Source organism: Chiloscyllium plagiosum, chromosome 28 (assembly GCF_004010195.1).
Source record: "Chiloscyllium plagiosum isolate BGI_BamShark_2017 chromosome 28, ASM401019v2, whole genome shotgun sequence".
NCBI lineage: Eukaryota > Metazoa > Chordata > Chondrichthyes > Orectolobiformes > Hemiscylliidae > Chiloscyllium > Chiloscyllium plagiosum.
Genome location: NC_057737.1, coordinates 7534454 through 7557952, shown reverse-complemented (window position 1 = coordinate 7557952; position 23499 = coordinate 7534454). Strand labels below are relative to the sequence as shown.

The window sequence follows — 23499 nt, the reverse complement described above, 5'->3', positions numbered from 1 at the left end:
TATATTAACAAACGAATGAAACTGGGGGAGGAGGGATATCTTTTTTTTGAAAGTATCAAACGACGTAAGATTTCAAGACTGTCATTTTGTCTGGGACATTATTTTTAAAGTTTTCTTAATGTAATGATAATGAGGGGTTGCATTCTATATTTGCTTTCCCCATCCCCCTACTAACAGAGCAAAAGGGAAGTATTTTCAAATTTCAGAGCAAAAGCAAAAAACAGTTTCAAAATGATAACTTTAGACCTCAAGAGTTTTAACCCAATGTCGCAGATTTTGTTTTCATAGGTGTGTAACGTTTTTTATTGCATGGAATGGAAAATCTTTCTTGTTTCACAAAGTGAAGGGGAGTTGTCAAAGGTCACTTTACTTGGATTGAGTTTCCAGATGTGGAGGATGTATATTTCAGGCACCTTTTTGGTCTTCAGGGCAGCAAAAGTGCAGTATATGAGAAATAAACAGTTCCCCCCACCCCCCAAAGATTGCTTCAAAGCAGTTTGTTTTGCTATCAGAAAAAAAAACATTAACCAGTACATTCCTCCAAGCTGACAAAACTTTCTCTTATCATGTTTGATTTTATTAACATTAGATATATGGTAAAAGGTAGTGAAATGGAAAGATTCAGAGCCAGTGTTTTCTTTTTGGTCATATGGGAGTCTTTAAATTATTTAGAACATCTTATAAAAGTTTTTTTAAAAAGTCTCTGATTCTTAACATGGCTGCCCAGCTGTCTTGTTGAAGTGATTACAGTTCACCGCTGCTGTTCAGCAATTTTCTTCTAAAGTGGAAAATATGAATGAGTTGTTTCAAATTAAAACATTGATTATGGAAAGCAAAATGGACTTGTTCCTTGAAATCAAGTAATATGGTAGAAGTGACTATTATGGTTTGCGCAATAAAAGGAAAATTTTAAAATGATTTGATTTTCATTCTTTCTTACCACCACCTCCTCCCCTGACCAAACAAAACTCAAATCCTCTGGTTGGGGTGTAGATGCTTTTGTTGTTATTTGCTGCGTCAAGAGTGTGGTGCTGGAAAAACACAGCAGGTCAGGCAGCATCTGAGGAGCAGGAGAGTCGATGTTTCGGGCATAAGCCCTTCAAGGCTGTTCCTCAGATGCTGCCTGACCCGCTGTGCTTTTCCAGCATCACACTCTCGACTCTGATCTCCAGCACCTGCTGTCCTCACTTTCTCCTTGTTATTTCCTGCATTTGCCACAAAGTCCTGATGAAATCAATGAATAATGCTTTGAAGATCTGATGTTAACCTGGAAAATATTGCTTTCATAGGTATCTATAAAACTTTATAATTTACATGATCTTGAGTAGATGTCTCGAACAGACAAGATTTATAGTTTGTAGTGAGTGGTACAATTTATTCTTAAGAGATGTTAGTAATTTCGTCCCCTTGATTTGCTTTTCTTTAAAACTGCTGTTGACAAAGACTTAATGGCCTCCTTTTTGTACTATTTTGACTCATGTCTCAGTGCCTCACAGTGACATGGACCAGGGTTCGATTCCAGCCTCAGGTGACTGCCTGTGTAGAATTTGCACATTCTCCCCGTGTCGGCGTGGGTTTCCTCAGCATGCTGCAGCTTAGGTGCTTTGGCCATGCTAAATTGCCCCATAGTTTCCAGGGGTGTGCAGGCTATGTAGAATAGTCATGGGGAATGCAGGGTTATAGGGAGGTGGGCTGCTTTCTGGAGGGTTGGTGTGGACTCGATGGGCCAAATGGCCTGCTTTCATATTGTAGGGATTCTATGATTTTATAACTGTGGATGCTGTAAATCAAAAACAAAAACAGAAATTGCTGGAAAAGCTCAGCCGGTCTGGTAGTATCTGTGGTTAGAAATCAGGGTTAACATTTTGGGTCCGGTGACCCTTCCTCTGAGTTCTGAGGAAGGGTCACTTGACCTGAAATATTAACTCTGATTTCTCTCCACAGATGCGCTGCAGCCCAGCTGAGCTTTTCCAGCAGTTTCAGTGTTTGTGTCTTTGTTTCTCTCTGGGCTTCATCTCCACCTGTCCACTTACTCCTTTACAACACCATCCCTCTCTTGTCAGCAAAAATACCAGCTTCTGACGAAGGATCATTGGACTCAAAACATTAACAGTTTCTCTCTCCACAGATACTGCCAGACCTGCTGAGCTTCTCTGGCACTTTCTGTTTTGGTTTCGGATCTTCAGCATTTGCAATTATACAGTCATAGAGTCACTGAGATGTACTGCACAGAAATAGACCCTTCAGTCCAGCTCATCCATGCCGACCAGATATCATGAATTAATCTAGTCCCATTTGCAAGCATTTGGTCCATACTCTCTAAACTCTTCCTATTCATGTACCCATCCAGATGCCTTTTAAATGTTGTACCTGTACCAGCCTCCACCGCTTCCTCTGACAGCTTATTTCCATACACACACACCACCATCTGCATAAAAAAGTTGCCTCTTAGATCCCTTTTAAATCTTTTCCCTCTCACTTTAAACCTATGCCCTCTAGTTCTGGACTCCCCCATCCCAGGGAAAAGACTTTGTCTATTTATCCTATCCATGTTCCTCATGATTTTATAAACCTCTACAAGGTCATTCTCAGCCTCCGATGCTCCAGGGGAAACAGCCCTAGCCTATTTAGCCTCTCCCATAGCCTAAACCCTCCAACCCTGACAACACCCTTGTAAATCTTTTCTGCACCCGTTCAAGTTTGACAACATCTTTCCTATAGCAGAGAGACCAGAATTGTACGCAGTATTCCCAAAGTGGCCCAAACAACGTCCTGTACAACATGACCTTCCAACTCCTATAATCAATGCACTGACCAATAAAGAAAAGCATACCAAATACCTTCTTCACTAACCTGTCAACCTGTGACTCCACTTTCAAGGAACTATGCACCTGCACGCCAAGACCTTTTTGTCCAGCATCACTCCCCATGACCTTACCATTAAGTGTATTAGTCCTGCCTTGATTTGCCTTTTCATAATACAGCAGCTCACATTTATCTAAATGAAACTCTATCTGCCACTCCTTGGCCCATATGATCAAGGTCTCATTGTACTTCTTTGTTTTATATCAAGTAAATTCTCACATCCCACTCAAAGGAGAGAGGAATAAAAATGGATCCCTCTGCTACCAAAGTAAGGTGTCCTTTGCTCAAACTTATACAAAGGCTTAGGAGCTGGAGTAGGCCATTCAGCCCTTCATACCTGCTCCACTGATCACCGAGATTATGATTGTATTGAATTTTCAGATACACTTCTTTTCTGCACTCCCCCCCCCCACCCCCGTAACCCTGGACTTCCTTGTCTATCAGAAATCTACCAAACTTAGCCTTGAATAAATTCAGTGACACTATGCCCACTACTTTCTGGGAAGGGATTTCCACAGAGCAACACACCTCATACAGAATATAAATTTTCCTCTTGTCCATCTTTGTATAAGAAGCATTTAACATCGGAGTGGTACCAGGATCCACTAACATGAAATCTCAACACAACATTTTCCTTTTGCCAACACAAACACACATTGTATAAAAGTGACATGAAATTAAACTTACTGAAGGTCACTGATGGAAAATGAATCCCTACTGCATCCACTGCCAAGATCTGAGGAGAATTACGATGCACTGCTCATCCAGCTCTCAATTGGGAAAAGATCATCTTTGTCCTCAATCTTTATTTCAACCCTGGTCTAGGGATGGAAGGGACCATTTCTAGCTTTGTTGATGACTCGAGATCAGTCCAGGAGACAGTCTGCCTGGTCTAAATTTATGTTGATAAGCTTGGTAGGAGTTATGTTTCAGATCATATATTCATCTGATTGACCCCATCTTTTCTCTCTGGGTGTTGCTGTAGATGCTAATCATGCTATTCACAGAAGAGCAAGAGGAATCCTAACCAAATTCCTTCTCTTATCTAATATGCCACCAAATAAAGTTACAGATTGTTTCTAATGGCACTGTGGGTGCACATAGACTGCAGTGGTTAAAAGAAGACAGCTCATCTTCACCTTCTCCAGGGCAATTAGGGATAGGTTAGAAATGCAGACCTAGCCAGCAATGCCCACATGCCATGAATGAAGAAAAAAATTAATTCACCTTATGGCTCTTTGTGGGATCTTTCTCTGCCTGCATGGTATCAAAGCGACAAGGTCAAGGGCATTACAATGTGATGAGTCACCAGCATAAGTGCAAGTTTCTCCATGGAGTCATAGCCATCATGGAGACAGGCCCTTTGTCCCAGTCCTGTCTTAACCCCAAGATTGAAAACCAGTGATGTCTGTGGTCAGCTACAGAGTTCTTCAAAAATGAAGAAGAGCAACTTTGGACATGCAATGGAAATTGCTAAAGGAATAAAACACTGGCAAATGATAGACCACTAGCACAAATTACTGGTCAAATCTGCATTGGTACATGTTTTATTCAGTGCACACAGGGAGTGTAATAGTGCCTTTGAAGACAGAGACAAGTTAGATGTAACAGCACAGTGCGGTCCACCAGCAATATAAATGTGCTTGACTCCACACCAGAAGGTGGCAGGTCCAGGCTTTTGGAAGATTGCCTTGTATCTAAACTCTCCTAGCTCCCAGTTGTGGATGAGTGTCTACCTTGCTCTGTTCAGATCCTGGCAGGCAACATCCGAAATACCAGCAGGGGGCCCAGTTGCTTTGCCACACTCATGGGTTCTGCCCTGCCCACTACCCTCAGCCATTTGAGCTGTTGTGCCAAGGCCCCAGTGCCAAACTGTGGAGGACACATTGGGCTGAGCATGAAAAGAAAGAGAGTTTTTGGACACTGTGACAGTCTTTCACAGCCTCGTGGTAAGAGAGGGCAGAGCAGGTGGGAGAGACATCCTGATGGTGTGACACTGAGTGAGGAGAGGATCAGATTCCCATTGAGGAGGTCTGATTCCCTCCCACACACCTCATTCTCAGGAGGCCCAGTTAGCAGCTTACTGAGTAACAGTAAGCTGTGATTCAACCAGCTTTGATAGAGTGAGTATAGGAGTAGAATCATAGAATCCCTTCAGCCCATCAAGACACTCCAAACAGTCGCCCAAGGGTGGAATTGAACCCAGGTCCCTAGTGCTGTGTGGGAGCAGTGCTAACCACTGAGCCGTTGTGCTGTGCTGGTGGTGGTAATCAGCAGGGAGATACCTTATTAAAATTCTTTGCTCCCAGAGGAATCTATTTTAGAAACATGCTATCTATGCTAAGTTGCATAGACAGTATTGAAGAATACTGTCTATTTGTGATGTTGATCTCTCCCTCTTGCCCATGGAGTGTAAAGTTTGAAACATTAATTGCTCAAAGCAAACTTGCATTAAAATAGTTTTGAAATTGAGTGGGAAATTAAATTATCTTGTTGAAATTAAAGATAGACTTTGTCAAGGTGTTTTATTTGCCTTGTTTTCAGTGAGAAGTTATTTTTGGATGTTTTGAGTGTTCTGGTGATTCTATAATATTTCACTTCTGATTTTCCCCTTGTTCCCCCATTCAGGCTTGTTCTCCCCTGTTAGTTATTGCCAAGCATCTCAACAGCAATATTTCTTTGAGCTTCTTAGCTTGGGGGCCCTAGCTGCTGTCAGATAGTGACTGCTTAACTCTGCAGTGAAAGTTGCAGACAAAACAAAATATCCCTTTCGGTTCTTCACTGGACGAGGTACAAAATAGATTGTCAGCTGAAAGAATGTGCTACTCTGTCTCCGTGGGAACATACAAAATAGGAGCAGGAGCCCAAAGATGTGCAAGTCAGATGGATTAGCTTTGCTAAATTGACCATTGTGTCCAGGGATCTTGTAGGCTCGCTGGATCAGCCATGGCAAATGCAGGATGACAGGGTGGAAGGATGGGTCTAGATGGAATACTCTTTGGAGGGTCGGTGTGGACTTGATGGGCCGAATGGTCTGCTTCCGCACTGTAGGGGTTCTGGGATTCTATGCTGTTCGATCCCTCAAGCCCATTGTGCCATTCAATCTGCTCACAACTCATCAGCTGCCTCAGCCAATGTCTCCCATTCCCCGAGAAGCCAAACATGTGTTTCCCTCAGCCTTATACATTTCCAGTGATGAAGCACCCACAATGCACAGGGGAAGAGAATTCCAATGATCCATAGCAAAGTCATATCACTTTATCTCAATCCTAAACAAATCACCCATAAACTAAGACAGTGCCCCTGTGTTCTCAGCTCCCTGGCCAGGTGTGAAAATCTCTCTGCTACTACCCTATCGAACCTCTTCAGAATCTTGATTTGGAGATGCTGGTGTTGGACTGGGGTGTACAAAGTTAAAAATCACACAACACCAGGTTATAGTCCAACAGGTTTAATTGGAAGCACACTAGCTTTCGGAGTGACGCTCCTTTATCAGGTGGTTGACAATCACCTGATGAAGGAGCGACGCTCCAAAAGCTAGTGTGCTTCCAATTAAACCTGTTGGACTATAACCTGGTGTTGTGTGATTTTTAACTTCAGAATCTTGTTTGTTTCCCTTTTTCCCTCATTCCCACAAATTTGTTTCTCCCCTCTGATCCAAGAATTCCTTATGTTTTCCCAATTGGCCTTTCTTCATCGATGTAGGCAGATTAATCAACAATTTATGACATTGATGGTGGTGTGGTGGTATTATTGCCGATAATCCATTAGCCCAGATTAATGCTTTGCAGATCAGTGTACAAATCTCTCCAGGATTAGCTCAATTTCAATTCAATTAATTAACCAAGAATATAATGATGACTCATAACAACTGTCATCAAATGGTATCTACTTCACTGATGTCCTTTATAGGTGAAAATCCATCAACCTTCCCTGATCTGGTCTACATGTGATTCCAGATCCAACATATTTTTATTCATTTGCAGGTTGTCACTGGTCAGGACAGCATTTATTGCCCAAACACCAATTTCCCACAGGGCAACTGAGAGTCAACCACATTGCTGTGGGTCTGGAGTCACATGTAGGCCAGACTAGGGTAAGGATGGCAGTTTCCTTCCCTAAGGTCATGATGTGGAGATGCCGGTGTTGGACTGGGGTCAACAAAGTCAAAAATCACACGACATCAGATTATAGTCCAACAGGTTTTTTTAAAATCACAAGCTTTCAGAGTGGTGCCAAATAAACCTGTCGGACTATAACCTGATGTCATATGACTTCTCACTTTGCCATTCTCTAAAGGTTCTTAGTGAACCAGATGGGTTTTTTTTCCTGACTATCGACAATAGCCTCATGGTCCTCACTAGACTTTTAATTTAATTTTTTTTAATTAATTAAAATTTCATCAACTACCATGGGAGCATGCAAATCAGGTCTTGTGTCTCTGGATTAATAATTTAGTGGTACTAACACTAGGCCATTGCCTCCACTCAAAGTTGACTCTTAATGGCTCCCCTGAAATGGCGGAATGAGCCACTCAGCTGGAGAGCAATCAGGGACGGGCAACAAATTCTGACCTTGCCAGTGATGCCCACAGCCTGTGAACCCTGTGCGTACTCTGCTTCCTGCCTTAACCCTTGACATAGGGTATACCCCCAGGTGAGATCAGGGGCCTTTTCATTAGTGTGAAAATCACAACCTCGGAGGAGGTGCCTGGGGGTGGGGGTCAGTCCTTGCCTGCTGGACCACCAAAATTGAACTCCTCAAAGTAAAGTCATTCTGCTACAAGACCTAACCTCTGTGCAACAATTCATCCTATAAAAATGAAACTAAACAAACCTTTCCATCCTGAAAGTTTTTACGATATCAGGAAACTTATTGTTTGACAGTCGGCAAATGTTTTACTCTCTCACCTATGATATATTTTTCCCAATACATCTTTTACTTATATAAAAAGACAGTATAAGCAGTAAATAAAATTAGGTAAGGCTATCATTTTGTGCTACCAGTTTATTTGGTGAGTGCTGTACAAACAGTTGATTCATTAGATGGTAATTGTATGTTTTTCACTGGATGAATGAAATCAAGAAGGGATGTGCTGCACAATATTAACAGTCTTTGGCTCTCTTTATTTGGGGAAGAAAGCTCCTCTTCAAAGTTTAAAATCCTTCAATTCCGTCAAATAAACATCAAGACACTACTGTCATGGAGAAACTTCTTAAATTTTTTTCTTGTGTTTTTTAATTCAGGTGAAGATGGTTATTTGTCAGAACCGGGCAACAGGAGCTTTTACTCCTGCTTTTGTTACCCAGGGGAAGATTGTTATTTGTAGCACTCTCCTGTGTGTGCAGCAGAAAACATATTCAGGGGATATGCAAATTAGAGGGAGAAAGGTTACACTGAGAGAGTGAACTGAAAAGTAGTTGGGAGGAGGTTTCTGAGTGACATGCACATCCAGGACAAAGCAGTCCATTAGATGGGCACCCCACTTTCAATTACCATTCCCTTACCATTGACATTCAGTAACGACAGTGTGTACCATCTACAAGATGCACTGCAGTAACTCATCAGGGATTGTGCTAGAGTTCCTTTCAAACCTGTGACCTCTAGTAGGACAAGGCCAGCAGATGAACTCGCATCAAATTCCCCTCTGGACTACACACCATCCTGACCTGAGATGATATCACCATTCCTTCACTGTTGTTAGATCAAAATCTGGAACTCACTCCCTGACTGCACTGTGCATGCAACTACACTGGTCCATAAGTGTTTCAAGAAGGTAGCTCACCAAAACCTTTGCCCAGGAAATTAGGGATTGGTAATAAATGCTGGCCTAGCCAGTGACACCTACATCCCACATTGAATGAAAAAATATAGACACTATCATGAACTAGTTGGGCTGAATGGTCTGCTTCTGTGCAGTTCATTTCAAGTAATTCAACGTACTTGTGAAAATGTGAAGGGTGACCAGAGCTTGCTGTCCCTAATAACATCGAGTACTCTCACATGGTCAGAGGATGTTAAGGCATAGGGTAAGACTCCCCTGCTCTTCTCAACGATGTACTATCCCCAGTCGTCGAGACACATCCCTCCTGTTGCACCAACATGAGGTCTTCCATCTTCCTGTGCCATTTGGTCATCACAGTCTGCCTACTGACAATACCAACATGCAGCAAGCTGGGGGGAGACCTCGAGAGTGGACTGAGCTAGTTGGAGCCTGCCTAACCCATTTCACATGGAACCCTAAAGTGTAGGAGGAGAGCAAGACTTTTATAGAATTTGAGGTCAGAACAAGGAACATTTAACCCAATGCACCTACCAGTAACCGTCCACCCATTCTCCCATGCTGATTATCTCCAATCGAGTACAGTTCATGAGATATCACTGTGCCTGCAATGTTAAACAACCAATTCAGAATGGAAAGGGGGTCTTCAAAATGAAAAACAAATGATAATGATTGAATGAATACCAATGGTGCAATACATCTGAAGGGTTGGCTTGAGGGGGTCATTAGACTTGGAGGAGGTAATCAGGGAGGTGAAATTCAGTCTCCTTCATGCCCCAGGATTGAGGTTTTGCCCTTGCCCCCAACCCCATTGAAAATGAAGCACTTTGGACTTGTGGAACACCACTGTGCTGAAAGAAGCAAAACAGATTTACATTTTCAATTGTTTAGATAGCTGAACAAAAAGGGATACTGCGTTTGTTACCATGATCTCTTCCGAAAGGAAAGTTTTTTTTTGTATTTTTTATATAGATATATATTTAAAGCAATTCTGTAAATTCAGGTACAACAAATTTACATTTAGTACAGAAACAAAAATAAATGGGGAGGTTTTAGTGCCCCCTCCATCAAATGGAGCCACATTCTGAACACCAAATGGATAACGTCTCATTTCCACTCAACTCCTGGCAACCACCACCCAAATGTTGGGGGGGGGGGGAGACAAAGCAGAAGCCAGTGAGTTGGACCAGAACAGCACAGACTCCTGTGTCCATCCTATCTGGATCCATGGCTTGTGTGTAAAGCATCCACAATCTCCTCGAGACAGAACAAAAAAACACCTTAGCAAAAGCTGTACCAGGGTAGCAACATAATCTGTAAACATATACTTCCAGAAATGAATATACGTCAACTATATAAGGGCTTCCCATTGTCCAAATGATAGGTTAGACACATTTTAAAAAAAAAATATTCTGATACGAATCATTTCATACAATTATCTGGCCTCCAGTTTTTGGTACTCGGATGAATTAAGCTCTGGGTTCGAGACCATGATCATCCGTGCATATTATTCAGCTGGGATCTTACCACCATAAAACCTCATGAGGAGGTGGCTGATGCCAGCTTTGTTTTAGTGTGGTTTGAGGAACGTGCCCGCACCCATGCAGAAAACGTCTGGAACCACCATTGCTTCGCTGACCAACACACTCATCCCCTTTCCCCCACCAACGACAAGAGGGAGAAATCCCTCCAGAAAGCAATGGTGCGATCCAAGAGTTTTAGGGCTCTTCCTGGTGTAGCGGGCACAGCTGGCAGCAGGAATGTCAAATAGACGCTGGGAACGCTTCGTTAAAATAAGATTTCTGAGCGCTCCCTCCGACACATCTCCTGCTGCTTTGTAGGTAGTCCTTAGCCACATCATCCCCTGTTGCTGATTCATTTCCATTGGGACTGTTATTCCGATGATTTCCAATTATATTCCAATTGTCCGAAACAATAATACCATCCAACAATATCCGTGGTCTGCCTAAGCACATAGTAACAGTATTAATCACTTGTAATTTTAAAAATTGACTTTTTTTTGGGTTTTTTTCCCTTTTTTTTGGTCCCTACTGGATTGGCGGCAGTGTTAGAAAGTTTTTGCCCTTTTCATTACTGGACTGGGTGGATTGGAGGGAGGGGCGGGGGGGTGGGCTGGGAGCGGGAGATGGTTAATGGGTTCAACGTATGACGAGGACCAGGGCCGCCAGCAGGGGGAGCCACCTGAGCCCGGGACAAGGACGGCTGCCACCCCCAGCCGGCTGCTGGATCCCAGGCGGGGGCTCCAAGTGGGTGCGCCGGGTACACTTCACCCGGGGCCTGCGCTTGGGGGGGAACGGGCGGATGGTCTGGGGTCTCTGGCCGGGGTCGGGCAGATAATCGCCACCCCACGCCCCGTCCGCCGACTTCTTCGGAGCCGCTTCGCCCGGGTAGTCCTTGGCCTCGTCGTCCCGCTGGCTGCCGCTGCCGTTCCGGCCGGTCACGGTATGCTCTGGCCCCGGTGCCATGCCCCGGGAGGAATGCCCGGGTGCCAGCCCGTGATGGGGGTGGTGCTGCCTGGTTCGGATCTGGTTGAATGACTCCGAGGCCGTGCAGTTCTTGAAGAGCAGGGGGGACAGGACCTTCAGGTCAATCCCTTGTAGATCCCTGGGCGACTCACAGATGACGCTGCTGCTTGATCCCCGGAACCTCTGCAGCCATTCCCACAGGGATCGGGATTTGCAGGTACATTCCCAAGGATTTCCATTGAGCCTGAGGTACTGCAGCGAACCGAGCTCCGCCAGACATTCCCCAGGAAGTGAGCTCAGGCTGTTATTGAACAAATACAAAATGGCCAGCCTACGCAGATCATGGAAAGCTCGCTTGTTCACCCAATGAAGCCGGTTCTGGTGGAGCAACAGGCGGTCTAGGTTGACTAGACCTCTGAAGGTGTTCTGGGATAAACTCAACAACTTATTCCCATGCAGAAAGAGCTGCGTGAGGTTCACCAGCTCCAGAAACAGGTCATCCTGAAGGTACTCTATATGGTTATCCTGTAGGTAGAGATACTGCAAGTTATGAAGACCTTCAAAGATTCCATTGGGCAGAAACGTCAATCCACAACGGTAGAGGTGCAAAGCATGCAGCTTCTCCAAACCAGCAAAGGTCTCCGCATCCAGGAACCTCAGGTGCCGATTGTCCCCCAGGTCAAGTTCCTCCAGGAGACTGAATCCATGGAAGGCTTCTGGGTCAATGAAGGTGATGTTGTTGGAGTATAACCAAAGGGTGACTGTGGACGGGCTGAAAGCATTCCTCAACAGAAGAGTTATCCTGTTGTTTTGGAGGAATATTCTCTCGCTATTGACTGGAATCCCTTCTGGGATGGAGGTGAAGCCATGCGACTGGCAAGTGACAGTCATCGGGGAAGGGTAGCACACACAGTGTTTTGGACAGGAGACTGAAATGTGGAACTCCAATCCAAGCAACATCAGGAACAGCTCGAGGTGACAGCCTGCAAGAGAACAAAAATACACACTTTGAGTCGTGGTGGCATTCATACAAAGACTTGGCTCCACTTTTAATACTTGAACTGGACAAGGACAAAATAACTTAATTTATATTATGCCAGCATGATTAAAGGCTCATGTGGTGCAGTGGTGGTGTCCCTACCTCTGAGCCAGGAAGCTCAGGTTCAAATCCCAGCTGCTCCAGAAGTGTGTTATAACATTTCTGAACAGGTTGGTTCGAAAATATCTACAACGGCGTGATTAACCAAACTGGAAATAAATGGGGGGGGTGAAGGGAGGTCAATCATGAACCATTACAATTAACTCAGGTCTGAGCTTGTGAACCTGAAAACCACACACTCCAGCAGAAAACAAAGCATCCTGGATATTAGTGTTATTGAGACAAACAGTTCAGTATCTGGTTTTGTTCCATAAATGTTGCAAAATATCATTCCAATTAAACAAAATTATAGAGACCATGAGAGTCTATTGAATCCATTCTGTCCTTGGAGGGTTATGCATTGATGGTATGTGTGTGATGGAATGAATGAATGAACTGATGGTTGAGCCATTGCTCTGAGGCTGGAGCCCAGACCTGGGTTTTCTCACATCTGAATTTTGGATGGTAAGGTCGAAATACTGTGGAAGTTGGAAATCTACAGTAAAGATCAGGAAATAATGGAATTACTCTTCAGGCATTTTACAACCTCTGGACTCCTTATGGAGTTCATTTTCAGACCATAATCTCTGTTGCTAAATTTCCTTTGCATGATTCAAGGTTCTTTTTCTTCTGCTTTTGCTTTCAAACCGTGGTGCACCTGCTGTGGGCTCTTTTTGTTTCTCCTCTTGCCTCATCATACTAGATGGACAACACAACTCAAAATCAAACTCAGTCTACAAGGTTCCGAGGGGAAGTGAAAGAAACAAATAAGAAAAGCAAATAGAGAGTGTAAGAAGAGACCAGCAACTAACATAAAAGGGAGTTCTTAAAACTTCTATCAGCATATAAATGTCTAAAAGGTGGTAACAGGAGGCAACTGACCAAGAGGAGACTGAAAAGGAGATTTATGTATGGAGGTAGCAGGCCAAGACATTAAATGAGAATTTTGCATCTGTTTTTATACAGGAAGAAGATTCTCCAGGCAGTTAAAAGCATTGGAAAGGTTTAAAAAATAGATAAACAGGGCACATTAGATAGATAGCTGTTAGAGGTAAAAAATCACTAGGACTGGATGAGATGCACTGAGAAAATAGGGATGAAAATTGCATGTGCTGGCCATAAATTTTTAAAACATCGTTGGGATACAGGGGGAGCTGATAGTAGAGATCTGGAGAATTGTAAATGTTACACACTTATTCAAAGAGGTACGTGTTAAGGCTGAACACAACACTTCAAAACAGATAGCTTAACCTTAATAGTGGGCACGCTTTTAGAATTGATACTAAGATGATATCTTGGAGGGCTCATCCCATGAGGCCATTTGGGTAGAACTCAGGAATAAGAAAGATGTAATCACTAAGATAGAGTTATATTATAGGCCTCCCAGTAGCCAGTGGGAGATAAAGGAGCAGATATGTAAGTAGAACATGATAAGGTATAAAAAGGGTTGTTAAAGTGGGTGACATAAACTTCCCCTGTATAGACTGGGACTCCCTTAGTGCCAGGGGCTTAGATGGGGCAGAACTTGTTAGGTGCATCCAGAAGGATTTTTTGAAATTATATGTATCTCGTCCAACTAGGAAAGCGGCCATACTAGACCCTGTACTGGGGAATGAGCCTGGCCTGGCAATCGAATTTTCAGTGGGGTAGCATTGTGGGAATAGTGATCATAATTCTATACGTTTTAATGTAGTTAAGGATAAGGAGAAGACTAATCTTGAGTGAAAATGCTAAATTGGTGGAATGCTGATTACAACAGTATTGGGCAGGCACTGGAGAAATTAGATTTGATGTACAAGATTTGGGAACCCTGGATGACAAGAGACATTAAAAGTTTAGCCAAAAAGAGAAAGGAAGCATATGTACAGTTTAAGAAACTGAAATCAGACAAGATGTTTAAAGAATATAAAGGAGCATAAAAGAATTTAAGCAAGGTATTAGGAAGGTTAAAAGGGGCCATGAAATGGCCTTGGTAATTAGGATTAAGGAGAATCCCAAGGCATTTTATACGCATATTAGGAGCAAGAATGTAGCTTGAGAAAGGATAGGTCCACTCAAGGACAAAGGAAGGAATTTATCCATGGAACTAGAGGAAGTGGGTGAGGTCCTCAATGAGTACTTCTCATCAGTATTCAGTGAGGAGAATGATATGTATGATAAGATTAGGAAGAGGTATATTGATATTCTAGGGTGTGTTGATATTAAGGAGAAGGAGGTGCTGGGTGTCTTGAAAAACATTAAGATAGATAAGTCTCCAGGGCCTGATGGGATCTAACCCAGGATACTGAGGGAGGCAAGGATGGAGGGATTGTTGGGGCCTTGACAGATATTTTTTTCCTCTTTAACCACAAGTGAGGTCCCAGAAAACTGGAGAATAGTCAATGTTATTCATTTGTTTAAAAAGAGCCACAGGATTAATCCAGGAAATATAAGGGGATGAGGCCTTATATTTGTGGTAGGGAAATTATTGGAAAGGATTCAAAGGGACAGAATTTTCTTGCATTTGGAAAATACTGGACTTATTAAGGATAGTCTGCATGGCCTTGTGTGAGGGAGGTCTTGTCTCACAAATTTGATTGAGGGTAAGATACTGGTTGTTGTCTATGTGGACTTTACTAAAGCACTTGACAAGGTCCCTCATGGTAGAAGGTTAAGTCACATGTGATCTGTGGTGAGTTGCTAAGTTGGATACAAAATAGGCTTGGTCATTGAAGACCGAGGATAATTGTAGAGGAGTGTTTTTTTCTGGCTGGAGGTCTGTGACCAGTGGTGGTGGAATACTGTTGTTTAGAATATATAGAAACGATTTGGATGAAAATGCAGGCAGTTGGATTAGTAAATTTGCAGGTGACATGAAAATCACTGGAGTTGCGGACAGTGAGGGAGGTTGTCAAGGGTTTCAGCTGGATATGGATCCGTTGGAAAGTTGGTTAGGAAAATGGCAGATGGAGTTAATTTGCACAAGTGTTGGGTAATGCATGCATTTTGGAAGGTCAAATGCAAGAGGTAACTAAACAGTAAATGCCAGGACCCTTAGACGAATTGATATACAGAGGGATCTTGGGGTGCAAGTCTATATTTCCCTGAAAGAGACAATACAAGTTGATCAGGTGGTAAAGAAGGCACACAGCGTGCTTCCTTTCATCAATTGGGGCATTGAGTATAAAAATTGGCAAGTCATGTTGCAGTTGTATAAAACTTTAGTCAGGCCACATTTGCAGTTCTGGTCCCCACATATAGGAAGGATGTGGAGGCTTTGGAGATGGTGCAAAAGGGGTTTACCAGGACGTTGCCTGGATTGCAGTGCATTAGCTATAAGGAGAGGTTGGATAAATGTGGATTGCTTTCTCTGGAGTATCAGAGGCTGAGAGGCAACCTGATAGGAGTTTGTAAAATTATGAGAGGCATAGATAGGGTGGATAAACAGAGTCTTTTTCCCAGGGTGGAAATACCAAATACTACGGGGCATCACTTTAAGGTGAAAGGGGGAATGTTAAAAGGAAATGTGCAGAGCAAGACTTTTACACAGAGGGTGGTAGGTGTCAGGAATATTCTGCCAAGGGAAGTGGTAGAAGCAGAGGTGATAGCAGCGTTTAAGGGGCATTTAAAGGAACACATGAACAGGCAGAGAATAGAGGGATATGGATCATGTGTGGGCAGACGGGATTATTTTAGAATGGCATTATGGTTGGCACAGACATGGACTGAAGAGCCTGATCCTGTGCTGGACTGTTTTATATTTTATGATAATTTGAGACAAAATTAACAATCGTTTGGATAAATGTGATTAATTAATGGAAATCGGCATGGACTTGTTACAGTAAAATTTATTTGGATGATAGAGAAGCTTAGTGAGATTAATAGAATGGATGTAATCTACACAAGCATCCAAAAGGCATTAGCGAAGATGTCACAGAACATGCTTTTCAAGAAAGCTTGAGTACAGGAAATAAAAGGGATAGGGCAGCATGGATATGAATAGATTGAGTGACAGGAAAGAGAGACTACTTCGTAGACTGGAGGACACAATGTATAATGGGGATTTGCCCAATGGTTAGTTTTTAGATCCCTGCTTTACTTGTTGTGGGCATGCAAGACACAATTTCAACACAATATAAAACTTGTGTGTATTCGGAACTGTGAGAAGGATGGTGTTAAACTTTAAAAAGGGCATAAACTTGCTGCTGGTAAGGACAGATAAGTGACAGATGAAATTTGATGCTGATGATGGTGACATGATCCATTTTGACAGGAAGAACGTGGAAAGACAATATCAAATGAAGGATACAGTTCTAAAGGGGACAGGAACAGAGCGGCCTACAAATCATTGAAGGTAGCAGTTGAGAAAATAGTTAATAAGTATATCAGATCTTGGCACTGAAAATAGAGACATTGAGTACAATGGCAAGGGACTTACAGTAAACCTGTAAAAATCATTCATTCAGCCTCCAGTCAGAAGATTATTTTCAGTATAGACACCACCCTCTCAGAACTCTGAACACAGTGGAAAGAGTGCAGAAAAGATTCATAAGAATAGCTCGAGGGATGGGGAACTTCAGTTACTTGGATAGGATGAACAAATGGGGTGGCGGTGGGGGGAGGGGTTCTGTGAAGAGATGAGCTGATTGAGGTATTTAAGCTCATGAGGGGTCTGGACAGAGGGAGTGTGGAGCAACTGTGCACTATTGTTCAACAGAAGGATCCAGAACCAATCAAGAGAAGCAGCCATGTCAAGAGAAAAGACTATTTTACCCCAGCAAGTGATTTGGAGCTGGAGTGTACTTCCAAGATTGTCTCTATTACAATCAGTCAAGGTTCAAAAGAGAATTGGACCTTTAGCTAGCGAGACAGAATTGCAGGTCCATAAGGAGATGGCAGGGGTGTGGGGCTAATTGAGTCGCTGTGGCAGAGAGCCAGCACCGATACAGTGGGCCAAATGGCTTCCTTGTGAGCTTCAATCATTCAGGGAGCACTCTCTCTGGCCTTGTACTACCAACACTAATCTCTCTTTCCTTCCACTCTGTCACAGAACTCTACTTTTTATCCTTTTTCCCATTCTCGTCTTGCTAAAAACCGATTCCATCTTAAACATTTACCAGTTCAGCCTGAAACTTTAATTCTGTTACCCACCATTTCTTCCTTCCTTCTTTCCACAGGGTACTTTACATACAGGAAAGAGAGTCTGAGAGTACTTCTTAAAAATTTAAAATCAGGCAATGAAGCAGAGCTGATCAAAGCAAATTTGTTTAAAGGATAAGTCAATAGGGATGCAGTGGCAGACATTTAAGGGAGTATATCAGAATAGACAGAATAGACTAAGAAAAATTCCAAGGGACAGATTCACCTTCTCTGATTAACTAGAAAGGTTGAAGACATATAAAAGAAAAAAACATCTAATTGTGCAAGGCTGGGTAGCAGATTACAAGATTGGACAAAATATAAAAACAGTAAAAGTTGACTAAAAAATTAATGAAGAAAAAATTAGAGTACAGGATAAATTTAGCCAGAAATCTAAAAAGAGATCGTAAGGGCTTCCATAAATATTTTAAAAAGAAAGGAGCTAGCAAATTGTGCTTTAGTACCCTCGAAAGTTGAGTCAGGGGAATTAATAATGGTAAATAAGAAGATGACAGATGATTTGAACAGGTATTTTGCATCACTGTAGTGGATGCAAGTAACATCCCAGAAGCAGCTATAAATCAGGAGAAAGAAGAGAGGGAAGAATGCAGGAAAATTACAGTCAGTGGGGAAATAGTACTGATTAAATTATTGGAGCTGACGAATGCTCAGCTCCTCATGGACTTTATGCTAAAGCTTTGAAAGAAGGGGCAAGTGAGATTGTTGAAGCATAGTTATTCACAGTTCCTTAAATTCAAAAAGGTCCTATTACTTTGTAACTCCTTTACTCAAAAAAGGTACACAGCAATTGGGAAACTGCAGCTTAATAACTGTCATATGGAAAATGTTAGAATCTGTTATTTAAAAGGTTAAAGCAGGGTACATAGATAAACTAAAGGCAATCAGTTGGAATCATGTTGTTTTGTCGAAGGGAAATCATGTTTAACTAATATCTTGGACAAAAACAGAACACCTGACGAAGGGGCAGTCCCTGAAAGCTTGTGGTTTGAAATAAACCTGTTGGACTATAACCTGGTGTCGTGTGATTTCTGACTTTGCCCACCTCAGTCCAGCATTGGCACCTCCACATAATATATTGGAGTTCTTTGAGTATCATGTGCTGTGCAGAAAAGGGATGTGCTGTACTGAGATTCCCAAATGGTATTTGATAATTAGCCACTTAAAAGGTTATTGTAGAAAAGCTCATGATGAGGTCATCGTGGAAAGAGAGAATATGGACTTGAGGTTACAATCAGATCAGCCAAGACTTTATTAGAAAGCAGAGCAAGCTTAAGAGGCTAAATGGCTTCCCCTTGCTCCATGTTTGTATCTTCATATGACTTGAGTACCCAGCTCAAACTCACTGTTATTTTCTTAATGCCTTCCACTTCTGCAGTTTTAAACCTCGGCATTTTCCAACATTTCTAAATGAAAGAAAGTGCTTTGTCATCAGGAAGTAGCAGGTTTTACCGCCTTTTTGGTTCTCAAGGTCAGTTACATGTGGATAAGGAGATGAATCAATCATCAATCAATCATCCTCCCAATTGTATAGGTTAAATTCAAACAATGATGGGCCCCTTTTGTGGTACGGTGGTAGTGTCCCTACCTGTGGACGTGGAGACCCAATTTCAAGTCTCTGAGCAGGTTGATTAGAGAAAAGTAGGTTAAATTCCAGAATGGCATGGTGGCTCAGTGGTTAGCAATGCTGCCTCACAGTGCCAGGGTCCCAGGTTTGATTCCAGCCTCGGTTGACTGTCTGTGTGGAGTTTGCACATTCTCCCCGTGTCTGCGTGGGTTTCCTCCGGGTGCTCCAGTTTCCTCTCACAATCCAAAAGCTGTGCTGGTTAGGTGAATTGGCCATGCTAAATTGTCCACAGTGTTCAGGGGTGTATAGGTTGTGTGCATTAGACAGGGGTAAATGTCGGGGAATGGGTTTGGGTGGAATACCCTTCAGTGGGTCGGTGTAGATTTGTTGGGCTGAAAGGCATGGTCCCACACTGTAGGAATTCTAAGATAAGAAATTCAAACATTGACTGACTCACTGCCTGTAAGATTGGGAGAGGTTAATATTTAAGAAATATTAAGCTGTGTACTTGCAATGATAAGGATATGGGCGAAGAGATGGAAAATGGAATTCAAGTAGTTAGGTGGTTGTTTTTGACTGGTTCAGACCTGATGAGCCTGATGAGGTCTGTGCTATAGACCTCTTTGACTTGACATATGTATGATAACTTTCCTTGTCGTTGTTTCCCATTAGCTTTTGGCCCTTGTTCTGAAAGCTATCAGTTGAGGCAGATACCTGGAGGTCACCTCTTAGTCAGGTTTTTGTACACTTTCTCCAGACACTCTGAACTCACTGTACAGTAATGTGCTGAGTGCCAGTTGTAGCTCAGAGAGAAACACGTCAGCTTGTCCTTCACAGGGTTTGTGGGTTGAAAGACCCCTTTAGCATTTTGCACCCAGAATGCAGGCTGCTACTCCAATGCAGGCCAATATTAATCTCCAACCATTATTTTTAAAAAATCAGCTTATGTACTTTGTACTACAGTTTGTGGGATCTTGCTGTGTCTTTTATTCTTCTGGGCATCACTGGTTGGACCAGCATTTATTGCACAGCCCTAAATGTGCAGAGGGCAATGAAGAGTCAGCCATGTTTACAAAATTATGAGGGGCATGGATAGGATAAATAGACAAAGTCTTTTCCCTGGGGTGGGGGAGTCCAGAATTAGAGGGCACAGGTTTATGGTGAGAGGGGAAAGATATAAAAGGGACCTAAGGGGCAACTTTTTCCCGCAGTGGGTGGTATGGGTATGGAATGAGCTGCCAGAGGAAGTGGTGGAGGCTGGTACAATTGCAACATTTAAGAGGCATTTGGATGGGTATATGAATAGGAAGAGTTTGGAGAGATTATGGGCAGGGTGCTGGCAGGTGGGACTAGATTAGATTGGGATATCTGGTCGGCGTGGACAGGTTGGACCAAAGGGTCTGTTTCCATGCTGTACATCTTTATGACGCCATGTTGCTGTGGGTCTGGAGTCACATATAGATCAGATGAGGTAAGGATGGTAGATCTTATTCCATAAATGGTATTATTGAATAAAATGGGCCTTCATTATAAGTCAGTATTGGTTACATATTCATCACTCAGCTCACTTGTTATTCCAGGTTTTTAGTTGAATCAAGTGTTACCATTTTTGTCTGTCATTTATATAAATTATATAGATGAGAAAATAGAAATCACAGTTAGTAAATGTGCCGATGACACCAAGATTGGTGGTATCGTGGACAGTGAAGAAGGGTATCTCAGATTATAAAGACGTCTTGATTATTGGGTCCATGCTTTAAAGAGCGACAATGGAGTTTCATTTGGATAAATGCAAAGTATTGCATTTTGGTAACACAGCCAAAGGCAAGACTTGTACAATTAAAAGTAGGGCCTTGGGTAATGCTGTAGAACAGACAGACGTAAGGGTTCGGGTATATAACTCTTTGAAGTTTGCACAGGATGGTTAAGAAGGCATTTAGCATGCTTACCATCATTGCTCACTTTTTCGAGTGTAGGAGTTGGGGTGTCATGTTGATGATGTACAGGACATTCGTGAGGCCTGTTCTAGAGTACTGTGTCCAGTTCAGGTCGCCTTGTTTTAGGAAGGATATCAGGATGCCGATGGCTAAGGAGGATTTGACTTATAACAAGGGGCTGGATAGGCTTGACCCGTTCTCACTGGACCATAGGAGGTGACTTTATAGAGGTTTATAGAATAATGAGGAAAATAGATAAGGTGAAAGGCAGGTGTCTTTTCCCTCATAGGGAGGAATTTCAATATGAGGGGATGAGGTGAGAGGAGAAGGATTTAAAAAAGAAATGTGGGGCAAGTTTTTGACACAGAGTCATTCATGTGTGGATTGAACTTCCAGAGGAAGTGATGGATGCGGGTACAGTTACAATGTTTAAAAGACATTTAGAAAAGTCGGGATATGGGCCAAGCGCAGGCCAGTGGGACTAGTTCAGTTTGGGATTATGGTCAACATGGACTGGTTGGACTGAATGGTCTGCTTCTGTGCTATATGACTTCTATGGCTATCTGCCATGATGGGATTTGAACCCCTATTCCCAGAGCATTAACCCAAAGTTCTGGATTGCTAGCCCCAGTGACATTGTCACAACACCAGCCTTTTGTACTTCCTGCATTACAACAGTAACAAACTGCTTTGGGATGTCCTGAAGCGATGAAAGGCACTATTTGAATGCAGGGCTGTGTTTCCTAAACTGAGAGGGTGCTGCACTGTCACATGGGCTGTTTTCTGAGGTGGGATATTGACACCATCTTGGACGATGCGAGATGCCGTGGTTTGATTGTGAAGGACAGCAGGTGAGACTTCAGTCAGAGTTCATCCCTCTACCAACATCATGAAAACAGATTACCCCATTTTGAGCACATGACTACAGGAACCTCACTGTGGATTAGCTGCTGTGTTTCTGACATTACAATGGTGACTGCACTCTGGGAGTACTTTGCAGGCTGGTGAAAGTGTTTTGAGATGCTTTTTGGGATGCAATAGGTGCTATAAAGATGAAAATCCCTCCTTTCTGACTCTACCCAGAAAGAGTTACTGCATTGAGGTCAATCCTGTCTTCAGACCACAGTGAGTAGACTGCAGTCGGGAGCAGGAATCCCGTTTGGCTATTTCTCCTCCTGTAAGGTTAAAGTGAGGACTGCAGATGCTGGAGAGTCAGAGTCAAAACGTGTGGCGCTGGAAAAGCACAGCAGGTCAGTCAGAATCCAAGGAACAGGAGAATCGGCATTTTGGCCATAAGCGGCTCAGTGTCCTGTCATCATGCATTCATTGGAGGTCCCATGTAGAAGAGGATGACTCTGTCTTCCACTCTCAGGTTGAATCTGTAGGTGGCTCCCACAGGCTCTGTTACACCTGGGGAGGGTGATGGTCACAGGAAGCAGATGGGTGGGGCAGCACATTCCTTCCATTGCTTCCGCCCAGCTTCCGCTTTTTCCCGACGGGAACGTGCTCGACACCTTCCCGGATGCTCCTCCTTCACTTTGCTTGATCCCGGCCAGTGATTCCCAGGTGTCTGTGGGAATGTTGCCGTTCACCCATTGAGGCCTTGAGGGTATCCCTGAGGCACTTCCTCTGTCCACCTGGCGCCCACCCACTGTCTGGGAGCAGGGGGTAGAGCACCTACCTGGGGAGTCTCGTGTCAGTCATGGGGACAAGGTACCCAGCCCATCAAGTGGGGAGGGTGGGTTCAGTGCCTCGATACTGGGGATGTTGGCCTAGTCAACGACGCTGGGGTTGCTGTGCCCGTCTTCCTGTCAGTGCCCTACACCGCCGTCCCAGCAAGTATTGGCTCATCCAACACAGAGTGGAGATGAAAGCATCAGCCAATTTGGCTGTGTGCCGTCAATCTCGCAACTGACAATGCTTTGTTGCTCAAGATTAGAGTGGTGCTGGAAAGGCCCAGCAGGTCAGGCAGCATCCGAGGAGCAGGAAAATGACGTTTCGGGCAAAAGCCCTTCATCAGGAATGATGAAGGACTTTTGCGAGAAACGTTGATCTTCCTGCCTGCCCCTACCTCCCCGCTCCCTCTTCCTATTCAGTCAAGCACCAGAGGGTCGATTAGTGCCTGAGGCCGACTCTAGATGCGAAGGGGACTCCCTGACCCGTTGATACAGAACGTGGTAGAGAGGTCATGCAGAGGGTGGGAAATTGGTCAAAGGTTAGTATTGTAAATGCCCACTGCCCTCAGAATCAGTCTTTGCATTGAGGGCTCGAATTAATAAAAAGGATTTTGTTTTTTGAAAAACCATAATGTTTTCTGCCATTCAACAGCAGTGCCAGCACCTGCCTGCCCCACTTTGCGCCACCTCATTACAGCTGGCATCAAACACTTCCAGGAATCTCTGACCCTCAAATAAAAGACAGCAGGCAACACAAAACTTGCGGATGTTTGGTTTGTTAATGAGTTTGATTGCTTAAATGGTGATTTCAAAAAGCCGGGCGAAAGTGAGGACTGCAGATACTGTAGATTAGAGTCAAGAGTGTGGTGCTGGAAAAGCACAGCAGGTCAGGCGGCATCTGAGGAGCAGGAA

General features: G+C 43.4%; 1 protein-coding gene across 1 annotated transcript in view; it reads right to left on the bottom strand.

Moving 5' to 3' along the window:
• Positions 1-7857: 7857 nt before the first annotated feature.
• Positions 7858-23499, bottom strand: part of rtn4rl1b (reticulon 4 receptor-like 1b) — a 53669-nt gene continuing 38027 nt past the window's right edge. Inside the window, exon 2 of the mRNA XM_043718170.1 lies at positions 7858-12116. Coding sequence (XP_043574105.1) covers positions 10807-12116 — 1310 coding nt within the window. The 3' untranslated portion in view covers positions 7858-10806. The remainder of the gene's footprint in view (positions 12117-23499) is intronic.